This window comes from Mobula hypostoma, chromosome 1 (assembly GCF_963921235.1).
Source record: "Mobula hypostoma chromosome 1, sMobHyp1.1, whole genome shotgun sequence".
Lineage (NCBI taxonomy): Eukaryota > Metazoa > Chordata > Chondrichthyes > Myliobatiformes > Myliobatidae > Mobula > Mobula hypostoma.
Window position 1 is genome coordinate 197,323,106 of NC_086097.1, and position 21,209 is coordinate 197,344,314.

The window sequence follows — 21,209 nt, forward strand, 5'->3', positions numbered from 1 at the left end:
TCATATGAGGAGTGTTTGATGCCTCTGGGCCTCTACTCACTGGAACTCACAAATGAAGTGGGATCTCATTGAAACCTATTGAATGTTGAAAGGCCGAGATAGAGTGGATGTGGAGAAGGTATAACGAAAAATGATGGAGTCTCAGACAAGAGGGCACAACCTCAGAATAGAGGGACATCTATTTAGAATGGAGGTGAGGAGTAATTTCTTTAGCCTGATGGTGGTGAGTCTGAAATTGTTTGCCACAGGTGGCAGTGGAGGCCAGGTCATTGGGTGTATTTAAGGTGGAGGTTGATAGGTTCTTGATTAGTCAGAGATGAAAGATTACAGGGAGAAGACAGAATGGGGCTGAGAGGGAAATAGATCAGCCTTGATGAAATGGCAAAGCAGACTTGATGGACCGAATAGCCTAATTCTGCTCCTATGTCTTATGATCTTCTTGCAAACATCTGTGGACTGGTGTCTGAATTGGGAGAACTGTCCAACAGGCCAGTTGAGCAACAGCCTGATGGTCTTGTATGTGAAATCATTCCTTCTGAGCATTTACCAGGCCCCTCATCACAATCTGTCACAACAGCAGAATAGATCCACCATTGGTGGTGGAACAATGTTATTTTGGAGAGAGGGAGTGGTCCTTAGAGCCCATGAATTCTCAGGGCATCAGGTCAAAATTTGCCTATTGTTAGTTATTGCCTCAAAAGGCCTCAAGCAGGCTTCAATTAAACCAGACCCTAAGAAAGACATGGTAACCTGCCTTGATGACCATCTTCCATTAGCACTTTCATCCACCGTGATGAAGTGCTTTGAGGGGTTAGTGTTGCAACACATCAACTCCTGCCTGAGAAGTAACTTGGGTCTGCTCCAATTTTCTCCTCTCGTCACAATAGGTCCACAGCGGATACCATTCCATTGGCTTTTCACACTCAATCCTGGAATATCTGGACAGTGAAGATGTACACAATAGCATGCTTTTCATTGACTACAGCTATGCATTCAGTACTATCATTGCTTCAAGACCTTGGACTCAATACCTCCTTGTGCAACTGGACCCTCATTTTCCTCACTTGCAGACTCCGGTCAGTTGGTATTGGCAACAATATTTCCTCCACAATCTGCATCAGCACAAGTGTACAACAAGGCTGTGAACTTAACCCTCTGCTTTTTCACTTTATACTTATGGATGTGAGACTAATCACAGCTTCAATGCCATATTTAACTTTGCTGATGACATCACTGTTGTTGGCAAAATCAAAGGTGGTGACGTCAGAATATAGGAGGCAGATGGATAATCTGGCTGAGTGGTGTCACAACAATAACCTCTTACTCAATGTCAGTAAGACCAAGGAGCTGATTATTGACTTCAGAAGGAGGAATTTGGAGGTCCATGAGTCAGTTCTCATCAGGGGACCAGAGGTGGAGAGACTTTAAATTCCTCAGTGTGATCATTTCAGGGGATCTGTTCTGGGTCCAGTATGTAATTGCCTTTACAGAGAAAGCATGGCATTGCTTCTACTTTTGTAGAAGTTTGCAAAGATTTGCATGTCCTCTATAATGTTGATATATTTCTATAGATGTGTAGTGGAGAATGTATTGACTGATTGCATCATGGCTTGGTATGGAAACACCAATGCCCTACTACGGAAAAACCAACAAAAAGGCAGTGATGTGACCAGTGTATCACAGGTAAAGCCCTTCTCCCCATTGAACAATATTCATTTCTTTATGGAAATATATATATTTTGAACTTCAAACTTTTCCTGAGTTTATTCCATAATCTCAGCGAACATCTGTAAGGTGCACCTCCTGGAGTATGATGGAATACTGCCTACTTACCTTCTTGAGTGCAGCACCAACAATTCTCAAGAAACAGAGCAACCCACTTGATTGACATCCATCAACAACTCTAAATGTTTATCTATTTCAACACAGTGGCTATAATGTGTATGATCCACAAAATACACTATAATTACTAATCCAGTTTATTCTGACAGTACCCTTCTGATCCTTTAATACTTATTCTAATTTGAGAAGAATGCTACCGTACAGCACTATAGGAATACCTTTGCTGGAATGATTGTAACAGTTCAAGAATGTGGCTGTCCTTCTCAAGGGGTACTAGTGATGGGAAATAAATGTTGGTCCTACCAAAATGCCAGATCATCAAAATAAATTGAGTAAAAACTTATCGTTTTGAGGAAGACCATTCCAAAGATGCATGATCCTTTTCAGAGAAATAATTTTACCTCATTTCCATATTAATTGGAGATTAATTTTAAAACCCCTTTGTCCAGATCTTTTCACAAAAAGAAGCATCTCCATATTCTCCATCTCTCACGGTCTTGTGTTTCAATAAATTCTTTCTCATTCTGTGACATCTACTAGCCTTTCCTGTCATACCTCAAGACAACTTGCTGTTCCAGGCATTGGTGTAGTTGACCTTCTCCGAAATGTTCCACTGCATGAACATCCAAGCTTAAAGTAGGGCACTGATATTGTACATGTATTCCAGATGTGGTCTCACCAATGTTTAATTGAATCATGACTTCCCTACTTCTCTATTCATTTCTTCTGGGAATAAATGATAATATTATTAACCATCCTAATTACTTGCTGCACTTGCATTCCAGATTTTAAGACTGATGTTCTTTCATCTTTCTCTATATGTTTCGATAATGTACATCATTTTTCAGCCAAAGTGGACAATTCCACATTATATTCTGAATTGCAGATCTGTATCCATTCACTTAACCTATGTATCTTTGTTTATTCCATATCATCTTCTCAGCTTGCATTTAAAAAAATAATCTGCTGTATCTTTTGTGTCTTCATCAAATTTTACAATTGTATCGTTAGTATTTCAGTCAGGTCATTTTTATAAAAATATAAAATGTTCACAGTGACACATCATTTACCGCATATTGCTTTTGAGGGAAAGGTACTTCTTTGCCTATTCTGTTTTCTGATAGCCAGCTAAACCATGCCAATATGTCAGTCATTATGTTACAATATATTACTTCCGCTCAAAATGACATCAAGCTGCGGTCTTCGTCGAGGTCATGACTTGGACTTGGTTGTCTTTTTAGTTGATTTTTAATTCATAGAAATGGATTAGGGACAGCATGGAGTTAAGAGTTCAGGTTATGGTTCAAGGACAGGCATGTGGGGAAATTAGAGGACAGGTTGGAGCCTAGGTCTCCACTCTGTGTTCAAAGGCCAACAATGTATATGTGGGACGAAGGACATCCGTGGGTGTATGTTGGGTGGGCAGACCAGCAAGGATATGTGTTGGTGTCTTCTCACCCCCACTCCACCGCACCCCCTAGCTCAGTGAGTTACTGGTGGATTCTATGTGGGCAAGAGGCATGAGGGCCTGTGGCCACTATCTGTGTGGGTCGGTGAGACTGGAGTTCTGGCTGAGGTTTGGGATCCTGTCTTTGGAGAGTCTGGCATTCGAGGCCTGGTACTTGGGGTTCTCATGGAGTGTCGTCATCATTGGCAAGTCCTGGAATCTGTATTAAAGACTGAAGCCCAAAGGTTGATCAGGCATTGAGGCCTGGTGGCCGGAGCTTTGAGTCTAATGTGAACCCAATGTCTGCGAAACTGTTATGTCCACTGGAGGCTGGAGATAGCCTGTCTTGGGGTTGGAGAACTGTGTATATGCATAAGTGGATGAGTGCAAGGAAAGAACAGGATCTGTGTTTCTGTTGTTTTGTTGCTTGTTGTGTTCTGTTTTGTATTGCTTTTCTGTGTTATATGTTGCTTTGAGCATTGTGGGCATGCTGTGTTGTTGCTGGAATGGGGGCGAAATTTGCGTGCTGCCCCCAGTATATCTTTAGGTTGTGTTGGTTGTTAATGCAAATGACACACTTCACACTGTTTCAATGTACATGCGATAATTAAAAATGGAACTGACTACCCACTGAACCATGAGCTTATGTTTTTACACCATGAACTTTTGTAACCACAAAGCCTATATTGATCAAATACAACTTACCTTCCATAAAGCAGTGAAGGAGCATTAAGTGCTCTGCTATAATGCTTTTAAAATGGCTTCTGGTATTTTCAGTATAGTAGCTAATAAACTAATTGCACTGTCGCTTCTGTGTTGTCTTTTTCACTATATTCCCAACAGTTACCTTTTGTATTTTCCAAACTAACTGGCACTTGCCATGAATTAGAATTAAACTATCAACAATGTATCAACTATCACATATGAAGACCACCAGGACCCATACAGTTGTCAACCCACAGCTCCAACAATTTGCCCAGTACAAGTGATTGATGCCTTCTATTTTTCCTGTTCTGTTCCCTTTTTATAGTTGTTTCATGATGTTACTTGTATCCTCAATAAAGAAGGACTCGCGTTTTTTTTGCAGTATTTGTTCCCAAGACTTATTTTGCTCACTTAGTTAACTTTTGAAAATGAGGAGGGGGTTTGATAAAGAACTGTAGAAACTCTTATTGTCTGTTTTACATTTCTCTCAAGCTTTATCTTGTAAAGTAATTCTCCCTTATTGATCTTTCAGTTACTTTAAAAAAAATCCTATCTGTGCAATTCTACCTTGATTTTTTTTTTTGCTTATGACTAGTGTTATCTCTCTATGGCATTTTCTTTTGTTGTGATGTATTCTTTATTTTGAAATACCTCCTTAAATCTCTGGTGTTTTACTTTGACTAATTGTCTCAACCTAATTTAGCAACTCATTTTAGCTAGCAATTCTTTCAAGCCTTCATAATTAAATTAATGATGATTGTGGTGGAACAGAGATTATTCTTCTCACTTGTTTTAATGCCATTATTCGCTTATCGTGCCACTTCAAAAATTGCTTTTTTTTTGTAATTCCTGGATGCATATCCCTTCACTATAAATGTCCCAAGCTGTGGTATCTTGCAGTTACCACAGATTGATAGACCATTCAACATTGATCTTGTCATTGCAATGGTTCTCAGGCTGATCTGCAGGTACTGTCATATAAATAGAAAAAGCTGCCCTATAGTCAAAATAAGTTTCAAAAAAGGATGACAGTTGTCTCATAAAATCATACCTTGCATATGGCATGCTAAATGCATGTGAGGCTATTTCTGTTCTTGAGAGTTTCCCGTTTGCCACAACACTTGTTACTCCACTATTTAAGAAGGGTGGGAGGCAGCGGAAGGGAAACCATAGACCTGTTAGCCTGACATCAGTGGTTGGGAAGTTGTTGGAATCAATTGTTAGGGATGAGATTACGGTGTACCTCGAGGCACATGACAAGATAGTACAAAGCCAGCATGGTTTCCAAAAGGAAAATCCTACCTGACAAACCTGCTGCAAATCTTTGAGGAAATTACAAGCAGGGTAGACAAAGGAGATGCAGTAGATGTGGTGTACTTGGATTTGCAGAAGGCCTTTGACAAGGTGCCGCACATGAGGCTGCTTAGTAAGGTAAGAGCCCATGAAATTACAGGGAAGTTAATAGCGTGGGTGGAGCATTGGCTGGTCGGCAGAAAACAGAGTGGGAATAAAGGGATCCTATTCTGGCTGGCTGCCGGTTACCAGTGGAGTTCCACAGGGGTCAGTGTTGGGATTGCGGCTTTTTACGATGTATGTCAATGATTTGGACTATGGTATTAATGGATTTGTGGCTAAGTTTGCTGATGATACAAAGATAGGTGGAAGAGTGGGTAGTGTTGAGGAAACAGAGAGCCTGCAGAGAGACTTGAATAGTTCAGGGGAATGGGCAAAGAAGTGGCAAATGAAATACAATGTTGGAAAGTGTACGGTCATGCGCTTTTGTGGAAGAAATAAATATGCAGATAATTATTTAGATGGGGAGAGAATTCAAAATGCAGAGATGCAAAGGGACTTGGGAGTCCTTGTGCAAGATGCACTAAAGGTTAACCTCCAGGTTGAGTTGGTTTGAAGAAGGTGAATGCAATGTTGGCATTAATTTCTAAACGTATAGAATAAAAGAGCAGGGATGTGATGTTGAGGCTCTATAAGGCACTCGTGAGACCACACTTGGAGTATTGTGTGCAGTTGTGGGCTCCTTATTTTAGAAAGGATATACTGACATTGGAGAGGGTTCAGAGAAGATTCACGAGAATGATTCCAGGAATGAAAGGGTTACCGTACGAAGAATGTCTGGCAGTTCTTGGGCTGTATTCCCTGCAGTTCAGGAGAATGAGGGGGTATCTCATAGAAACATTCTGAATGTTAAAAGGCCTGAACAGATTAGATATAGCAAAGTTATTTCCCCTGAGAAGGGATTCTAGGACAAGTGGGCACGACTTCAGGATTGAAGGACTTCCTTTTAGAACAGAGATGCGGAGAAATCATTAGGCATTAATATCGAAGTAGTAAAATGGATTCAGCAGTGGCTGGATGGGAGATGCCAGAGAGTTGTGGTGGATAACTGTGTGTCAGATTGGAGGACGGTGTGTAGCGGTGTGCCTCAGGGATCTGTACTGGGTCCAGTGTTGTTTGTCATATATATTAATGATCTGGATGATGGGGTGGTAAATTGGATTAGTAAGTATGCAGATGATACTAAGATAGGTGGCGTTGTGGATAATGAAGTCGGTTTTCAAAGCTTGCAGAGAGATTTAGGCCAGTTAGAAGAGTGGGCTGAAAGATGGCAGATGGAGTTTAATGCTGAAAAATGTGAGGTGCTGCATTTTGGTAGGACTGATCAAAATAGGACATGCATGGTAAATGGTAGGGCATTGAAGAATGCAGTAGAACAGAGGGATCTAGTTCCCTGAAGGTGGAATCTCATGTGGATAGGGTGGTGAAGAAAGCTTTTGGTATGCTGGCCTTTATAAATCAGACCATTGAGTATAGGAGTTGGGATGTAATGTTGAAATTGTATAAGGCATTGGTAAGGCCAAATTTGGAGTATTGTGTCCCGTTTTGGTCACCGAATTATTGGAAAGATGTCAATAAAATTGAGAGAGTACAGAGGAGGTTTACTAAAATGTTGCCTGGGTTTCATCTCCTAAGTTACAGAGAAAGGTTGAACAAGTTGGGTCTTTATTCTTCGGAGCATAGAAGGTTGAGAGGGGACTTGATAGAGGTATTTAAAATTATGAGGGGGATGGATAGAGTTGATGTGGATAGGCTTTTTCCACTGAGAGTGGGGGAGATTCAAACAAGAGGACATGAGTTGAGAGTTAAAGGGCAAAAGTTTAGGGGTAACATGAGGGGGAACTTCTTTACTCAGAGAGTGGTGGCTGTATGGAACGAGCTTCCAGCAGAAGTGGTTGATGCAGGTTTGATGTTGCCTGTGTCTTTTTCATTGGGCAGGGCTCCTCTGTAGCCCACACCTCCAATCTCATTTGTTTGATTGGAACACCTGACTCCAAATGGCTTTTATGGAAGGTATTACCCCAAGGTCTTCCAGCAAATGCATGTAATATTGGATCATTTTCTCAATAAATAAATGAACAAGTGTAATATTCTATGTTATGTAATTGGGTTCTTTTTATCTAGTGTTAGGAATTGTGTGAAGATCTGATCGCATTTTAGTCATATTTATGCAAAAATAGAGAACATTTCACAGGATTCACTTTCTAGTACCACTGTACTTGCATATTGAAGTCCCTCATGACCATTGTAACATTGCCCTCTTGGTACCCATTTTCTATCTCCCATTGTAATTTGTAGCCCGCATCCTTACTGCTGTTTCGCGGTCTGTATACAACTCCCATCAGGGTCTTTTTACTCTTGCAATTCCTCAGCTCACTTTACAATGACTCAACACCTTGCAACCATGCGTCATCTCTTTCCATTGATTCAATTTCATCTTTTTACCAACGGAGCAACACCATCCACCCCCTCCCCCCTTCTTCCTGTCTATCCTTTTGATACAGTGTGTATCCTTAGACATTGAGTTCCTTGCTATAATCTTTCAGCCATGATTCTGTGATGCTTAAGGTTGTTTCCTATTACGATATTATAGCAGTGAAAAGCTGATCACAACTATTAATGCATTTTTGCCTTATGGTCTTATATATGCACATTATATAGGTTTTTTTTTCATTTCTGGACCCCAGTGTTAGTCATGTGTATACATCTGCTGCTACTCATATAGCAGATGTAGCTCTGTTGTAGTCCAGGAAACAAACTATTTTGCTTTGGTCTTTGATTCCCAATACTTTCACCCTTGGACAGGTGGGCTTTCTGCAGTCTGTTACCTTTTGGGTAACTTGCCAGTTATCCATTCCTATTCTCAGAAGTTTACCTTGTTCACAAGCCTGCAGTTCTTGGTGCAAGAAAGCCTAATCTTGTGCATGAAAGACCTGTAGTAGAAGGATAAAAATGAGCTTTTCATTATATCTTCACATTAAATTACTAGGCTATCTTGTTCGTGTTGATCTAAAATGAATTTCTTAAGAATATCAAAATGGAGAAAACCATAGATTAGAATATTGTAAGCAATTTTTCTGCTTCTGAATATGTTCAGAGTCCAACATAACCGATTGCTCTGCTGTTCTATGATTTAATTTTTCTAACAGTCTGTGAGCTTATATCATATTGATAGACTTGAAGCCTCATGATATCTTGACTCAGAAATATAAGCTTAAAACAGTTGAATTTCATGAAGTATACACCAAAATGTTACAAATTTATTCATGTATGTTTCAATTCTTAGGTGTGGGTTGGGAATTTGTAATTGCCCTTTTGTTTAGGAATAGTTGTACTTTGCCATCATAAAATGAATTACCTTGTACCTTCAATTAAACAGAGGTCATTCTACAGTGTTTTGGTGTATTAATGGGGATAACATTCAACAGTCTGACACTACCAAAGTTTCTATGAACTTGTGTTTTGCGTGTTTTATTATATATTTTTTGTTTGTCCGAAGCTTAACTCATAGGATCCAACTAAAAATTCAAGTAACTTGTATACTAATAATTCATCTTTATTTTACACTCCAGGTTAAAAAGTTTTTCCTTTTTCTTATTCTTAAAGTATTTGTTGCTTTGTATCAGAACTAGAAATCAAAACTTAGCTTACGAAATAATGGGAAATTTATTTTTTGCCTTGTGTTGACTTAGCAGACTTGACTCAGTTATTTTGTAGCTTCCCTCCAGGTGAGTATGGAATCACTCTGTTCTCCTGCATATTGTAGGTTTACTGTTCAGTCTGTGGCAGTATGTTAGTGCAGTGGCTAGCATAATGCTTCACAACATCAGTGATGGGGGTTCAATTCCTGCTTGTCTGTCAGGAGTTCTTATGTTCTCCCCATGACCATGTGAGTTTTTCCTGATGCTCTGGTTTCTTCCCACATTTCAAAGGTGTGTGGATTAGTAAGAGTTAGTAAGTTTTATTAAGTTATGGGCATGCTATCTTGGTGCCGGAAGGCTAGCAATACTTGCAGGCTGCCCCCAGCACATCCTCAGACAATGATCATTGATGCAAATAATGTATTTTACTGCATGTTTCAATGTATGTGTTATAAATATTATCAAACACAATATTTAGCAGACTTCTAAAAGTAAACTGGTATGTTGTTATTGTAAATGGTTTCACGGATTTGGAAACAGATTGAATTTTGGGATTTGAGTAATTTTAATTTTACAAGTATTATGTCTCACAGGAATTAATGCAGTCATCTCAATATACACAAGTTAAATTTTACTTGGATATCTTTTTTGATAGCTTTTGACATATTTAAAAAGAAGCACTTGACCTTTAATATCCCAGTATGGTCATTACAATAAGGCATTTATGACAGTTTTCTGTGATTTTTTTTTAACTGATTGGTTGTGGTGTTTTTAGGTTACCAAACATCTGTTTTTGGTGTGTCTAGTGACTGCCTGTTAGAAAATTTGTCTGGAGTGAAAGTTAATGGCTGCACTGTGGAAGTTGTCCCTGCTTTACCACGACTACAAATTACTACCTCTTTGCCACGGTAGGAGATCTTAAATTGAAGCATTCATGCCCTTATAAATTTCACGTGCTTTTTCTGCACTTCTGTTTGTGCTTGGCACCATTGAATTGTTATGTTTTATTTATGCCTTTATGTAATTTAGTCTAGCATGGAAAATGATTTTTCAAGTAGTTTACTGATAAATAAAGTTGCAGATGAATTCATTGTTGCTGCTTCAGTTCAGTGCTACACTGCAAACTTGTTACAATATGTTTTACAAGTACAAGTTTTGTTATTTTAAAAGACTAACGTTATTGCAAGAGTACTGTATGTGAATGTTATTTGCACTCATGCATGCAATGAAGAGCACCCAGCCATTCAGTTATTGCAGCAGAACACAAATTGATTTATTCCTTGGGTAGAAATGGAGGTTTGCATCACTCACCTTTTCAATATAGGTGGATTTCGTTATTTTTTTCCCCATGATATAGAAATTACTTTGAATAGATGTGCAGGTTAATGGCTGTTTTCAGTTCACAGATGTGGGCAGAGCAGTTAGATTTGCGAACAATCATTGTAAATTATTTCTCAGTACAGGTTTCCCCTGCCATCTGAAGGTAGAGCGTTCCTATGAAACGGTTCATAAGCCAAAATGTCGTAAAGCAAAGAAGCAATTACCATTTATTTATATGGGAAAATTTTGTGAGCGTTCGCAGACGCAAAAATAACCTACCAAATCATGCCAAGTAATACATAAAACCTAAAATAACAGTAACATGTAGTAAAAGCAGGAATGATATGATTAATACACAGCCTATATAAAGTAGAAATACTTTTCCACAATCATTGCCGGCACTGTTCGCCGAAGTGAAAATCTTACGCAAGCACTGTTGGCAAAACACGGCGCAAGCACTCTCCAGTAACCTTTAAGCTATGAAGTTGCCAAATCATACCAAGTAACACGTGAAAATACACAGCTGATATAAAGTAGAAATAATGTATGTACAGTGTAGTATCACTTACCGTAATCGGGAAGACAGCTTGCTGAGCACACTGATGATGGTGTGTTGGACTGAGTCGTCGCAGGTTGGGTGGTGCAGTGGCCCCCACCCTCCAGGCCGCTGACCGATACATTGCCGCGAAGCATGCAGGGGTCCAGCGGTAGCCGGGAGGCACACAACACATGTTTAAGAAAAAAGCCGAAACAAACATGCTAATTAATTAGGTGCCTCACGGCACGTAATTGTAGGCCAAGATCAGTGCCGATTGCATCGCCTCCGATCTGGGCCGACATTTACATGTGGGGCGGCACCTAATGAATTAGAATGTTTATTTCGGCTTTTTTCTCAAAGATGTGCTGTGTGCCTCCTGGCTACTGCTGCATTCTCCGTGAATCGGTAACTGTCCGTGGCCCGGGAGTTGGGGTGGTGGGACACTGGGGTGTCATCTCATCGTCGTCTATTTCCATTAGAGCAGGCGGCTCATCTTCTCCTATGACTGCCCGCCTCGATGTCGAAGGTCGAGGTTCGTCGTCTGCTGTGGCTGATGTGGAAGGCTTGCTTGACTGCTGAGCCTCGCGCATTTTTCTATCATACAGTTCTTTGTAAGGACTCAAACCATCTTGCAAATATCCCCTAAACTGACGTACCCTTTCAAAATTAAAGTCGTACTTTATCATTGCAGCGAAAATCTCACGCAGTGGCTTCATGTTCATTTCGATTTCGGTTTCGATTGTTATCCTTTCCTCTTCCAATTGCGTCATAGTCATACTTTATTGATCCCGGGGGAAATAGGTTTTCGTTACAGTTGCACCATAAATAATAATAAAGCCATAAATAGTTAAATCGTAATATGTCAATTATGCCAGGAAATAAGTCCAGGACTAGCCTATTGGATCAGTGTGTCTGACCCTCCAAGGGAGGAGTTGAAAAGTTTGATGGCCACAGGCAGGAATGACTTCCTATGACGCTCTGTGTTGCATCTCGGTGGAATGAGTCTCTGGCTGAATGTACTCCTGTGCCCAACCAGTACAATATGTAGTGGATGGGAGACATTGTCCAAGATGGCATGCAACTTGGACAGCATCCTCTTTTCAGACACCACCGTCAGAGAGTCCAGTTCCATCCCAACAACATCACTGGCCTTACGAATGAGTTTGTTGATTCTGTTGGTGTCTGCTACCCTCAGCCTGCTGCCCCAGCACACAACAGCAAACATGATTGCACTGGCCACCACAGACTCGTAGAACATCCTCAGCATCGTCCGGCAGATCTTCATCAATCAGTTCTTGGTCATGGGATGCCAAAACCTCTTCAACATCATCTTCGTCAGCTTTCACAAGTCAATCTCACTTTATCCTTACTTCGTGCACCACGATCAAAACGCTTAATTGTGTCTAGTTTTATGCTAAGTGTAACACCCTTACGAGCTCTTTCAGGCTTTTCCAATACCTCAGAATTCATTTTGCAAATGGCTGCTCAATGCAACGTGTTTAAGCAATGCCGTTCCGAATCCGGGGGAGAGCAGCTGCTTGGGGCGCGTGCTGATTTTTTGCGCATCAGTGAAAACACCTTCTGTTAGCAAAAACAGGGTACTAATGTAGGTCTTTCGTAACGGTGAGGGTTCGAAAAGCGGGGGACCACCTGCATTGCGCATCTTCATCCCTCTCAAAAGCAGTGGCAAGGAAAGTTGTGTGTAAGCAGTCATGACTTTATTTAATACTATTACATGTCTGCAGGGTTACTGCTTTGTTCAGGGTGTCAGCTGTAGGAATCCTGGGAGACCGCCAGCCTTCCTGATGGCCACATCTGTGCCAGGTGCACCGAGATGCAGCTTCTCAGAGACCGTGTTAGGGATCTGGAGCTGCAGCTTGATGACCTACTGCTTATTAGGGAAAATGAAAAGGTGATAGACAGGAGCTACAGGGAGGTAGTCATCCCTAGGCTACAGGGATCAGAAAACTGGGTGACTGTCAGGAGAGGGAAGAAAAATGCCCGAATAGTGGAAAGCACCCCTGTGGCTGCCCCCCTCAGCAATAAGTATCTCGTTTTGGATGCTGTTGAGGGAGATGACTTGACAGGGGACGGCCACGGTGACCGGGTCTCTGGCACTGAGCCTGGCGCTGTTGTGCAGGAGGGAAGGAAGGAGAAGAAGAATGCGGTAATCATACGCGATTCCATAGTCAGGGGAACAGACAGGAGATTCTGTGAGCCTGATAGAGAGACCCGCATGGTGTGTTGCTTCCCAGGTGCCAGGGTACGGGATGTCTCAGATCAGGTCCAGAATATTCTGAAGGGAGAGGGCATGCAGCCAGTTGTCTTGGTTCATGTTGGTACCAATGACATAGATAGGAAAAAGGAGGAGGTCCTGAAGAGAGATTTCTGGGAGAATAGGAAGGAAGCTGAGAAGCAGGACCTCCAGGGTAGTAATTTTGGGATTGCTACCTGTGCCACGTGCTAGCGAGGGCAAGAATAGTAGGATCAGGCAGATGAATGCGTGGCTGAGAGACTGGTGCAGGGGGCAGGGCTTCAGATTCTTGGATCATTGGGATCTCTTCTGGGGGAAGTATGACCTGTTCAAAAAGGACAGGTTACACCTGAACCCGAAGGGGACCAATATCCTGGCGGGAAGGTTTAATAGAGCTGTTAGGGAGGGTTTAAACTAATTTGGCAAGGGGATGGGAACCGGAATGATAGAGTGGAGGAGAGGGAAAACAGAAATAAATCTAAGATAGTGAGCAGTAAAAATGTCAGGAAGGACGGGCAGGGGATGGGGCAAATTTGCAGCCATTGGGATGAGTTGCAGTGCAGTAAAGTTGCAGTACAATCAAAGCAAAAAGTACCAAATACTGGACTTAAGGTGTTATACTTAAATGCACACAGCATAAGGATTAAGGTGGATGATCTTGTCGTACAGCTACAGATTGGCAGGTATGATATTGTGGCCATCACTGAGACATGTCTAAAGGATGCATGTCTCTGGGAGCTGAACGTCCAAGGATACATGGTGTATTGGAAGGATAGGCAGGTAGGCAGAGGGGGTGGCGTGGCTTTATTGGTAAGAAATTATATTAAATCATTACAAAGAGGTGACATAGGATCGGAAGGTACAGAATCGTTATGGGTTGAGCTAAGAAGTCACAGGGGTAAAAGGACCCTGATGGCAGTTATATACAGGCCTCCTAACAGCTGCCATGATGAGGACTACAAATTACAACAGGAAGCAGAAAAGGCTTGTCAGAAGGGCAGTGTTATGATAATTGTGGGGGATTTTAACATGCGAGTGGATTGGGAAAATCAGGTCAGCACTGGATCTCAAGAGAGAGAATTTGTAGAACGTCTGCGAGATGGTTTTTTAGAACAGCTTGTTGTTGAGCCCAGTAGGGGATCGACTGTACTGGATTGGGTATTGTGTAATGAACCAGAGATGATTACAGAGATTGAGGTGAAGGAACCCTTAGGGGACAGTGATCATAACATGATTGAGTTCACTGGAAATCTGAGAATGAGAAGCCGAAATCCGATGTGTCGGTATTTCAGTGGAGTAAAGGAAATTACAGTGGCATGAGAGAGGAACTGGCCAAAGTTGACTGGAAAGGGACACTAGCTGGAAGGACGGCAGAGCATCAGTGACTGGAGTTTATTCGAGAAGTGAGGAAGATGCAAGACAGATATATTCCAAAAAAGAAGAAATTTTCTAATGGAAAAAGGATGCAACCGTGGCTGTCGAGAAGTCAAAGCCAATGTTAAAGCAAAGGAGAGGGCATACAAGGAAGTAAAAATTAGTGGGAAGACAGAGGATTGGGAAGTTTTTAAAAGCTTGCAAAAGGAAACTAAGAAGGTCATTAAGAGGGAAAAGATGAAATATGAAAGGAAGCTAGCAAATAATATCAAAGAGGATACTAAAAGCTTTTCCAAGTATGTAAAGAGTAAAAGACAGGTGAGAGTAGATATAGGACCGATAGAAAATGATGCTGGAGAAATGGTAATGGAGATAAGGAGATGGCAGAGGAACTGAACGAGTATTTTGCATTAGTCTTCACTGAGGAAGACATCAGCAGAATACCGGACACTCAAAGGTGTCAGGTAAGAGAAGTGTGTGCAGTCACAATTACGACAGAGAAAGTACTCAGGAAGCTGAATAGTCTAAGGGTAGATAAATCTCGCGGACCAGATGGAATGCACCCTCATGTTCTGAAGGAAGTAGCTGTGGAGATTGCGGAGGCATTAGCAATGATCTTTCAAAAGTCAATAGATTCTGGCATGGTTCCGGAGGACTGGAAGATTGCAAATGTCACTCTGCTATTTAAGAAGAGGGCAAGGAAGCAAAAAGGAAATTAGACCTGTTAGCTTGACATAGGTGGTTGGGAAGTTGTTGGAGTTAATTGTCAAGGTTGAGGTTACGGAGTACCTGGAAGCATATAACAAGATGGGCAGAACTCAGCATGGTTTCCTTAAAGGAGAATCCTGCTTGACAAACCTTTTGCAATTTTTTGAGGAAATTACAAGTAGGCTAGACAAGGGAGATGCAGTGGATGTTGTATATTTGGATTTTCAGAAGGCCTTTGACAAGATGCCACACATGCGGTTGCTAAACAAGATAAGAGCCCATGGAATTACGGGAAAGTTACTTATGTGGATAGAGCTTTGGCTGATTGGCAGGAAACAGAGAGTGGGAATAAAGGGATCCATTTCTGGTTGGCTGCCGGTTACCAGTGGTGTTCCACAGGGGTCAGTGTTGGGGCCGCTTCTTTTTACATTGTACATCAACGATTTGGATTATGGAATAGGTGGCTTTGTGGCTAAGTTTGCTGATGATACAAAGATAGGTGGAGGGGCCGGTAGTGCTGAGGAAACGGAGAGTCTGCAGAGAGACTTGGATAGATTGGGAGAATGGGCAAAGAAGTGGTAAATGAAGTACAATGCTGGAAAGTATATGATTATGCACTTTGGTAGAAGAAATAAATGGGCAGACTATTATTTAAATAGAGAGAGAATTCAAAGTTCTGAGATGCAACGGGACTTGGGAGTCCTTGTGCAGGATACCCTTAAGGTTAACCTCCAGGTTGAGTCGGTGATGAAGAAGGCGAATGCAATGTTGGCATTCATTTCTAGAGGAATAGAGTATAGGAGCAGGGATGTGATGTTGAGGCTCTATAAGGCACTGGTAAGACCTCACTTAGAGTATTGTGTGCAGTTTTGGGCTCCTTATTGAAGAAAGGATGTGCTGACGTTAGAGAGGGTACAAAGAAGATTCACTAGAATGATTCTGGGAATGAGAGGGTTAACATATGAGGAACGTTTGTCTGCTCTTGGACTGTATTCCTTGGAGTTTAGAAGAATGAGGGGAGACATCATAAAAACATTTTGAATGTTGAAAGGCATGGACAGAGTGGATGTGGCAAAGTTGTTTCCCATGGTGGGGGTATGTGCTACGAGAAGGCATGACTTAAGGATTGAAGAGTGCCCAGTCGGAACAGAGATACGAAGAAAGTTTTTCAGCCAGAAGGTGTTGAATCTGTGGAATTTGTTGCCAATAGCGGCATTGGAGGTCAGGTCACTGGGTGTATTTAAGACAGAGATTGATAGGTATCTGAGTGGCCAGGGCATCAAAGGTTATGGTGAGAAGGCGGGTGAGTGGGACTAAATGGGAGATTGGATCAGCTCATGATACAATGGCGGGGCAGACGAGATGGGCCAAATGGCTGGCTTCTGCTCCTTTGTCTTATGGTCTTATTGAGAACAAAGTACCCTTTCTCTTTCCATGGGGTGGGGGGGTGGTGGATGTGGTAGGGGAATAGATTATTCATATCTAGAAAATGTTGTGGAAATTAAATGCAATCACAAAATGACACAAATAATCTGGTTTTATGCCAAGCTAAGAGTCAAATGATTGATTATATTAATCGATATGCACTGTAAAGATGGGATTAGAGTTTACTCTTGCAGGAGAACAACTAGCCTTTATAAAATTAATTAGTAGCGCAACAGCTCTGCCATCTTAACCCTTCAAGGCAAAACTTTTCATACAGATCTTTAACAGTTGGAGTACGCGCCTGTTTTATAAAGCAAGTGGAGCCTCTGGGACTTGTCTACGGAGCGGGATATTGCTTGGGTCAATAATAACGAGTTAATTAGCAAGGGGCAAGAAAAATAAGTGGGGTTTGAGCAGAGCAGCTGTTTTTGGAGAAGACAGTGTTAGAGTGGTGAGGCTTTGGCTCAACAGGTTTGGGTGGGATCAGGCACAGATTGATACTTCAGTCTGAGAAGTTAGAGGCATAACATTCCTCAGGGGTTGGTGTTGGGACCACTTCCTTTTATGCTGTATATAAATGATTTAGATGATGGAATAGATAGCTTTGTTGCCAAGTTTGCAGATGATATGAAGATTGGTGGAGGGGCAGGTAGTGTTGAGGAAATGGGTAGGATGCAGAAGGACTTGGACAGATTAGGAGAATGGGCAAGAAAGTGGAAAATGAAATACAGTGTCGGAAAATGCATGGTCACGTGCTTCGGTAGTAGTAATAAATGTGCGGAGTATTTTCTAAATGGGGAGAAAATCCAGGAATCTGAGATGCAGAGGGACTTAGAAGTCCTTGTGCAGAACACCCTGAAGGTTACCTTGCAGGGTAAGTTGGTGGTGAGGAAGGCAAATGCCATGTTAGCATTCGTTTCGAGAGGTCTAGAATACAAGAGCAAGGATGTTATGCTGAGGCTTTATTAGGCACTGGTGAGGCCTCACCTTGAGTATTGTGAACAGTTTTGGGCCCCTCATCTTAGAAAAGATGTGCTGGCATTGGAGAGGGTCCTGAGGAGGTTCACAAGGATGATTCCAGGAATGAAAGGGTTATCATACGAGGAACATTTGATAGCTCTGTGTCTCTACTTGCTGGAATTTAGAAGGATAAGGTGGATCTCACTGAAACCTTTTCAATGTTGAAAGGCTTAGACAGAGTAAATGTGGAAAGGATGTTTCCCATGGTGGGAGAGTCTAGGACAAGAGGGCACAGCCTCAGGATAGAGTGGTGCCCTTTCAAAATAGAGATGCGGAGAAATTTCTTTTGCCAGAGGATGATGAATTTGTTGCTACAGGTAGCTCTGGAGGCCAGGTCATTGGATGTATTTAAGGCAGAGTATGATAGATTCTTGATTGGACATGGCATCAAAGGTTACAGGGAGAAGGTCAGGATATGGAGTTGATGAGGAGATAGAAAAAAGGATCAGCCATGATTGAATGGTGGAGCAGACTTGATGTGCCAGATGGTGTAATTCTGCTCCTATGTCTTATGGTCTAACAAGTGTAGGCAGGATTGTCTTCCAGGCATGGGCATGATCCTTCTGTGAGATGTGGGATTTCAAAGTGCCTTACATTCTCCCTGATGACTACATTTGCAGGAAGTCACACAACTTCAAATCTTGACTGACAAAATCAAGGAGCTGGAGCTTGATGCACTCAGGACCATCCGAAAGGCTGAAAACTTTATGGATGAGTTTTTTTTTACTGAGGTGGTCACATCCGGGGTGCAGACTTCAGATAATAGATAGGTGACCACCAGAAGAAATTCAGGGGAAGGATGACCTATCATGGCAGAGCAGCAGCAGCCAGGCCAGTGGCAGTATGGCTGGCTCTGAGGCTCAGCAGGGAAGGGTGAAGTCAGGCAGGGCAGTAGTGATGGGAGACTTAATAGTTAGGGGATGGACAGGAGATTGTGTGGTCGCAAATGAGTAGCCAGAATAGTCTATTGCCTCCCAGGTGCTGGGATCCAGGATGTCTTGGAACATTTGCAGAAGATTCTCAAGAGGGAGGAAGAGAAGTCAGAGGTTGTGGTGCACATCGCCACCAATGACAGAGGTAGAAGAGGGAAAGAGGTCCTACATGGTGAGAAGAGGGTGTTAAGGAAAAGGTTTGAAGAACAGAACCTCCAAGATGGTAATCTTTGGATTATTTCCAGTGCCACCTGCAGTAACAGGTTGATGGTACTGATGAATGAGTGGCTGAGGAAATAGTGTGGGAGTAGAGTTTTAAATTTCTGGATCATTAGGATCTCTCCTGGGGAAGATGAGCCCTGGATAAAATGGACAGATTATACTTGAATCTGAGGAGGATCAATATCCTTGCAAGCGGGTTTGCTGGACCTCTTGGTGAGGGTTTAACTAAGTTGGCAGGGGGATGGGAACTGTTGCGATAGTGCTGAGGGTAGGGCAGTTGGAATACAAGTCAATGCAGTGTGTAATAAGTCTTTGAAGGTGGACAGGCAGATGATGGAGCAAAATTGCAAACAATAGGATGAAGTGAAGTATAACATGGAGGCAAAATTGAAAAGGGTGAAAATACAGGGCTGAAGGTATTATATTTGAATGCATGCAGTGCAGAATAAAGTAGATGATGTTGCACAGTGAGAGATTGGCAGGTGTGATGTTGTAGGTATCATTGAGACGTGGCTGAAAGAAATCATAGTTGGGAGCTTAACGTCCAAGGATACACTGATTTGAAATGACAGGCAGGTAGGCAGAGGGGGTGGAATGGCTGTGTTTGTTAAAAAATGAAATCAAATCCTTAGAAAGAGCTGATGTAGGATCAGAAGTTATTAAATCCTTGTAAGTAGAGTTAACAAACTGCAAAATTAAAATGACCCCAATGGGAGTTCTACAAGTGCACCACAAGACTGTGTGATTCATCCCCTGCTCTACTTATGACTATATGGCTACGTACAGCTCCAATGCCATATTCAAGTTTGCTGGTGACACCACTGTCTTCGGCTGAATCCAAGGTGGTGAAGAATTATCTTATAGGTGGAGAATTGAAAATCTAGCTGAGTGGTGTCATTGCAACAACCTCTCAATGTCAGCAAGAGCAAGGAGCTGATTATAGAGCAGGAGAAGGAAAAAGGAGGTTGAAGAGCCAGTCCTCATTAGAGGATCAGAGGTTGTGAGGATGTAGTAACTTTAAATTCTGAGCTGCCTTTATTTTGGAGGAACTGTCCTGGGCCCAACATGTAAGTGCAATTACAAAGAAAGCATGATAGCGCCTCTACTTCCTTTGGAGTTTGTGGACATTTGGTATGACATCTAAAACTTTGACAAACTTCTGTAGATGTGTAGTGGAGAGTATATTGATGGCTGCATCATAGCCTGGTATGGAAACACCAATGCTCTTAAATGGAAAATCCTACAAAAAGTAGTGGATTGGGCCCAGACCATCAGAGATAAAGTCCTCCCAGCCATTGAACATATTCACATGAGAAGCTGTCGCAGGAAAGCAGCATCCATCATCAGGGACCCTCACCCACCCAGGACATGCACTCTTCTTGCTGCTGCCATCAGGAAGAAGGATCAGGAGCATCAGGATTCGTACCACCAGGTTCAGGAATAATTACTACCCTCAACCATCAGGTTCTTAATCCAAAGGGGATAACTTTACTCAACTGCACTTACCCCATCATTGAAATGTTCCCACAACCAATGGGCTCATTTTCAAGGGCTCTTCACCTCATTCTGGATCGACCGACTGACCTTCCCTCCCTCCTTCCCTCCCTCCTTCCCTCCCTCCTTCCCTCCCTCCTTCCCTCCCTCCTTCCCTCCCTCCTTCCTTCCCTCCCTCCTTCCTTCCCTCCCTCCTTCCCTCCCTCCTTCCCTCCCTCCTTCCCTCCCTCCTTCCCTCCCTCCTTCCCTCCCTCCTTCCCTCCCTCCTTCCCTCCCTCCTTCCCTCCTTCCCAATTTGTCTCTGCACGCTGGTTGAGCACCTTAGTTGGGTGATCTTTTATTGATTCTGTTATGTTTGTTGTTATATGCCTGTAAGAAGTTGAATCTCAGGGATGCATATGGTGATATATATGTACTTTGACAATAACATTTCTGTTGAACTTTGAACAGTAGCCAGGATGTGGGATATAAATCTCAACGGGAGACAGAAAAGACTTGTCAAAAGTACATTGTTACGCTAGTCACGGTGATGGGTGGAGAGATTTCAATATGTAGGTAGATTGGGAAAATCAGGTTGGAGCTGGATCCCAAGAGAGGAAATTTGTTGAATGCCTACAAGTTGGTTTTTTAGAATAACTTGTGGTTGAGCTCACTAAGGGAAAGGCATTTCTGGATTGGGTGTTGTGTAAATGAGCCAGATGTGATTAGGAAACATAGGTAAGGGAATGCTTAGGAGACACTGATCAAAATATGACAGGATTCACCATGCAGTTTGAGAGGGAGAAACTAAAGTCAGATGTATCAATATTGCAGTGAAATAAAGGGAATTGGAGGCTTGAGAGAGGAGCTATTCAAAGTTGATAGGGATGATGGAACAACAGCAGTGGCTGGAATTTCTGGGAGTAATTCAGAAGGTGCAGGATATGTACTATAT

General features: G+C 42.2%; 1 protein-coding gene across 7 annotated transcripts in view; it reads left to right on the forward strand.

Moving 5' to 3' along the window:
• The window catches only part of trappc9 (trafficking protein particle complex subunit 9), a 749,291-nt gene that overhangs the window by 135,692 nt on the left and 592,390 nt on the right, over window positions 1–21,209 (forward strand). For all 7 annotated transcript variants that reach the window (XM_063062835.1, XM_063062851.1, XM_063062844.1 and 4 more), the window contains one exon: window positions 9,764–9,896. In XM_063062835.1, the coding sequence (XP_062918905.1) occupies window positions 9,764–9,896 (133 nt within the window). The remainder of the gene's footprint in view (window positions 1–9,763; window positions 9,897–21,209) is intronic.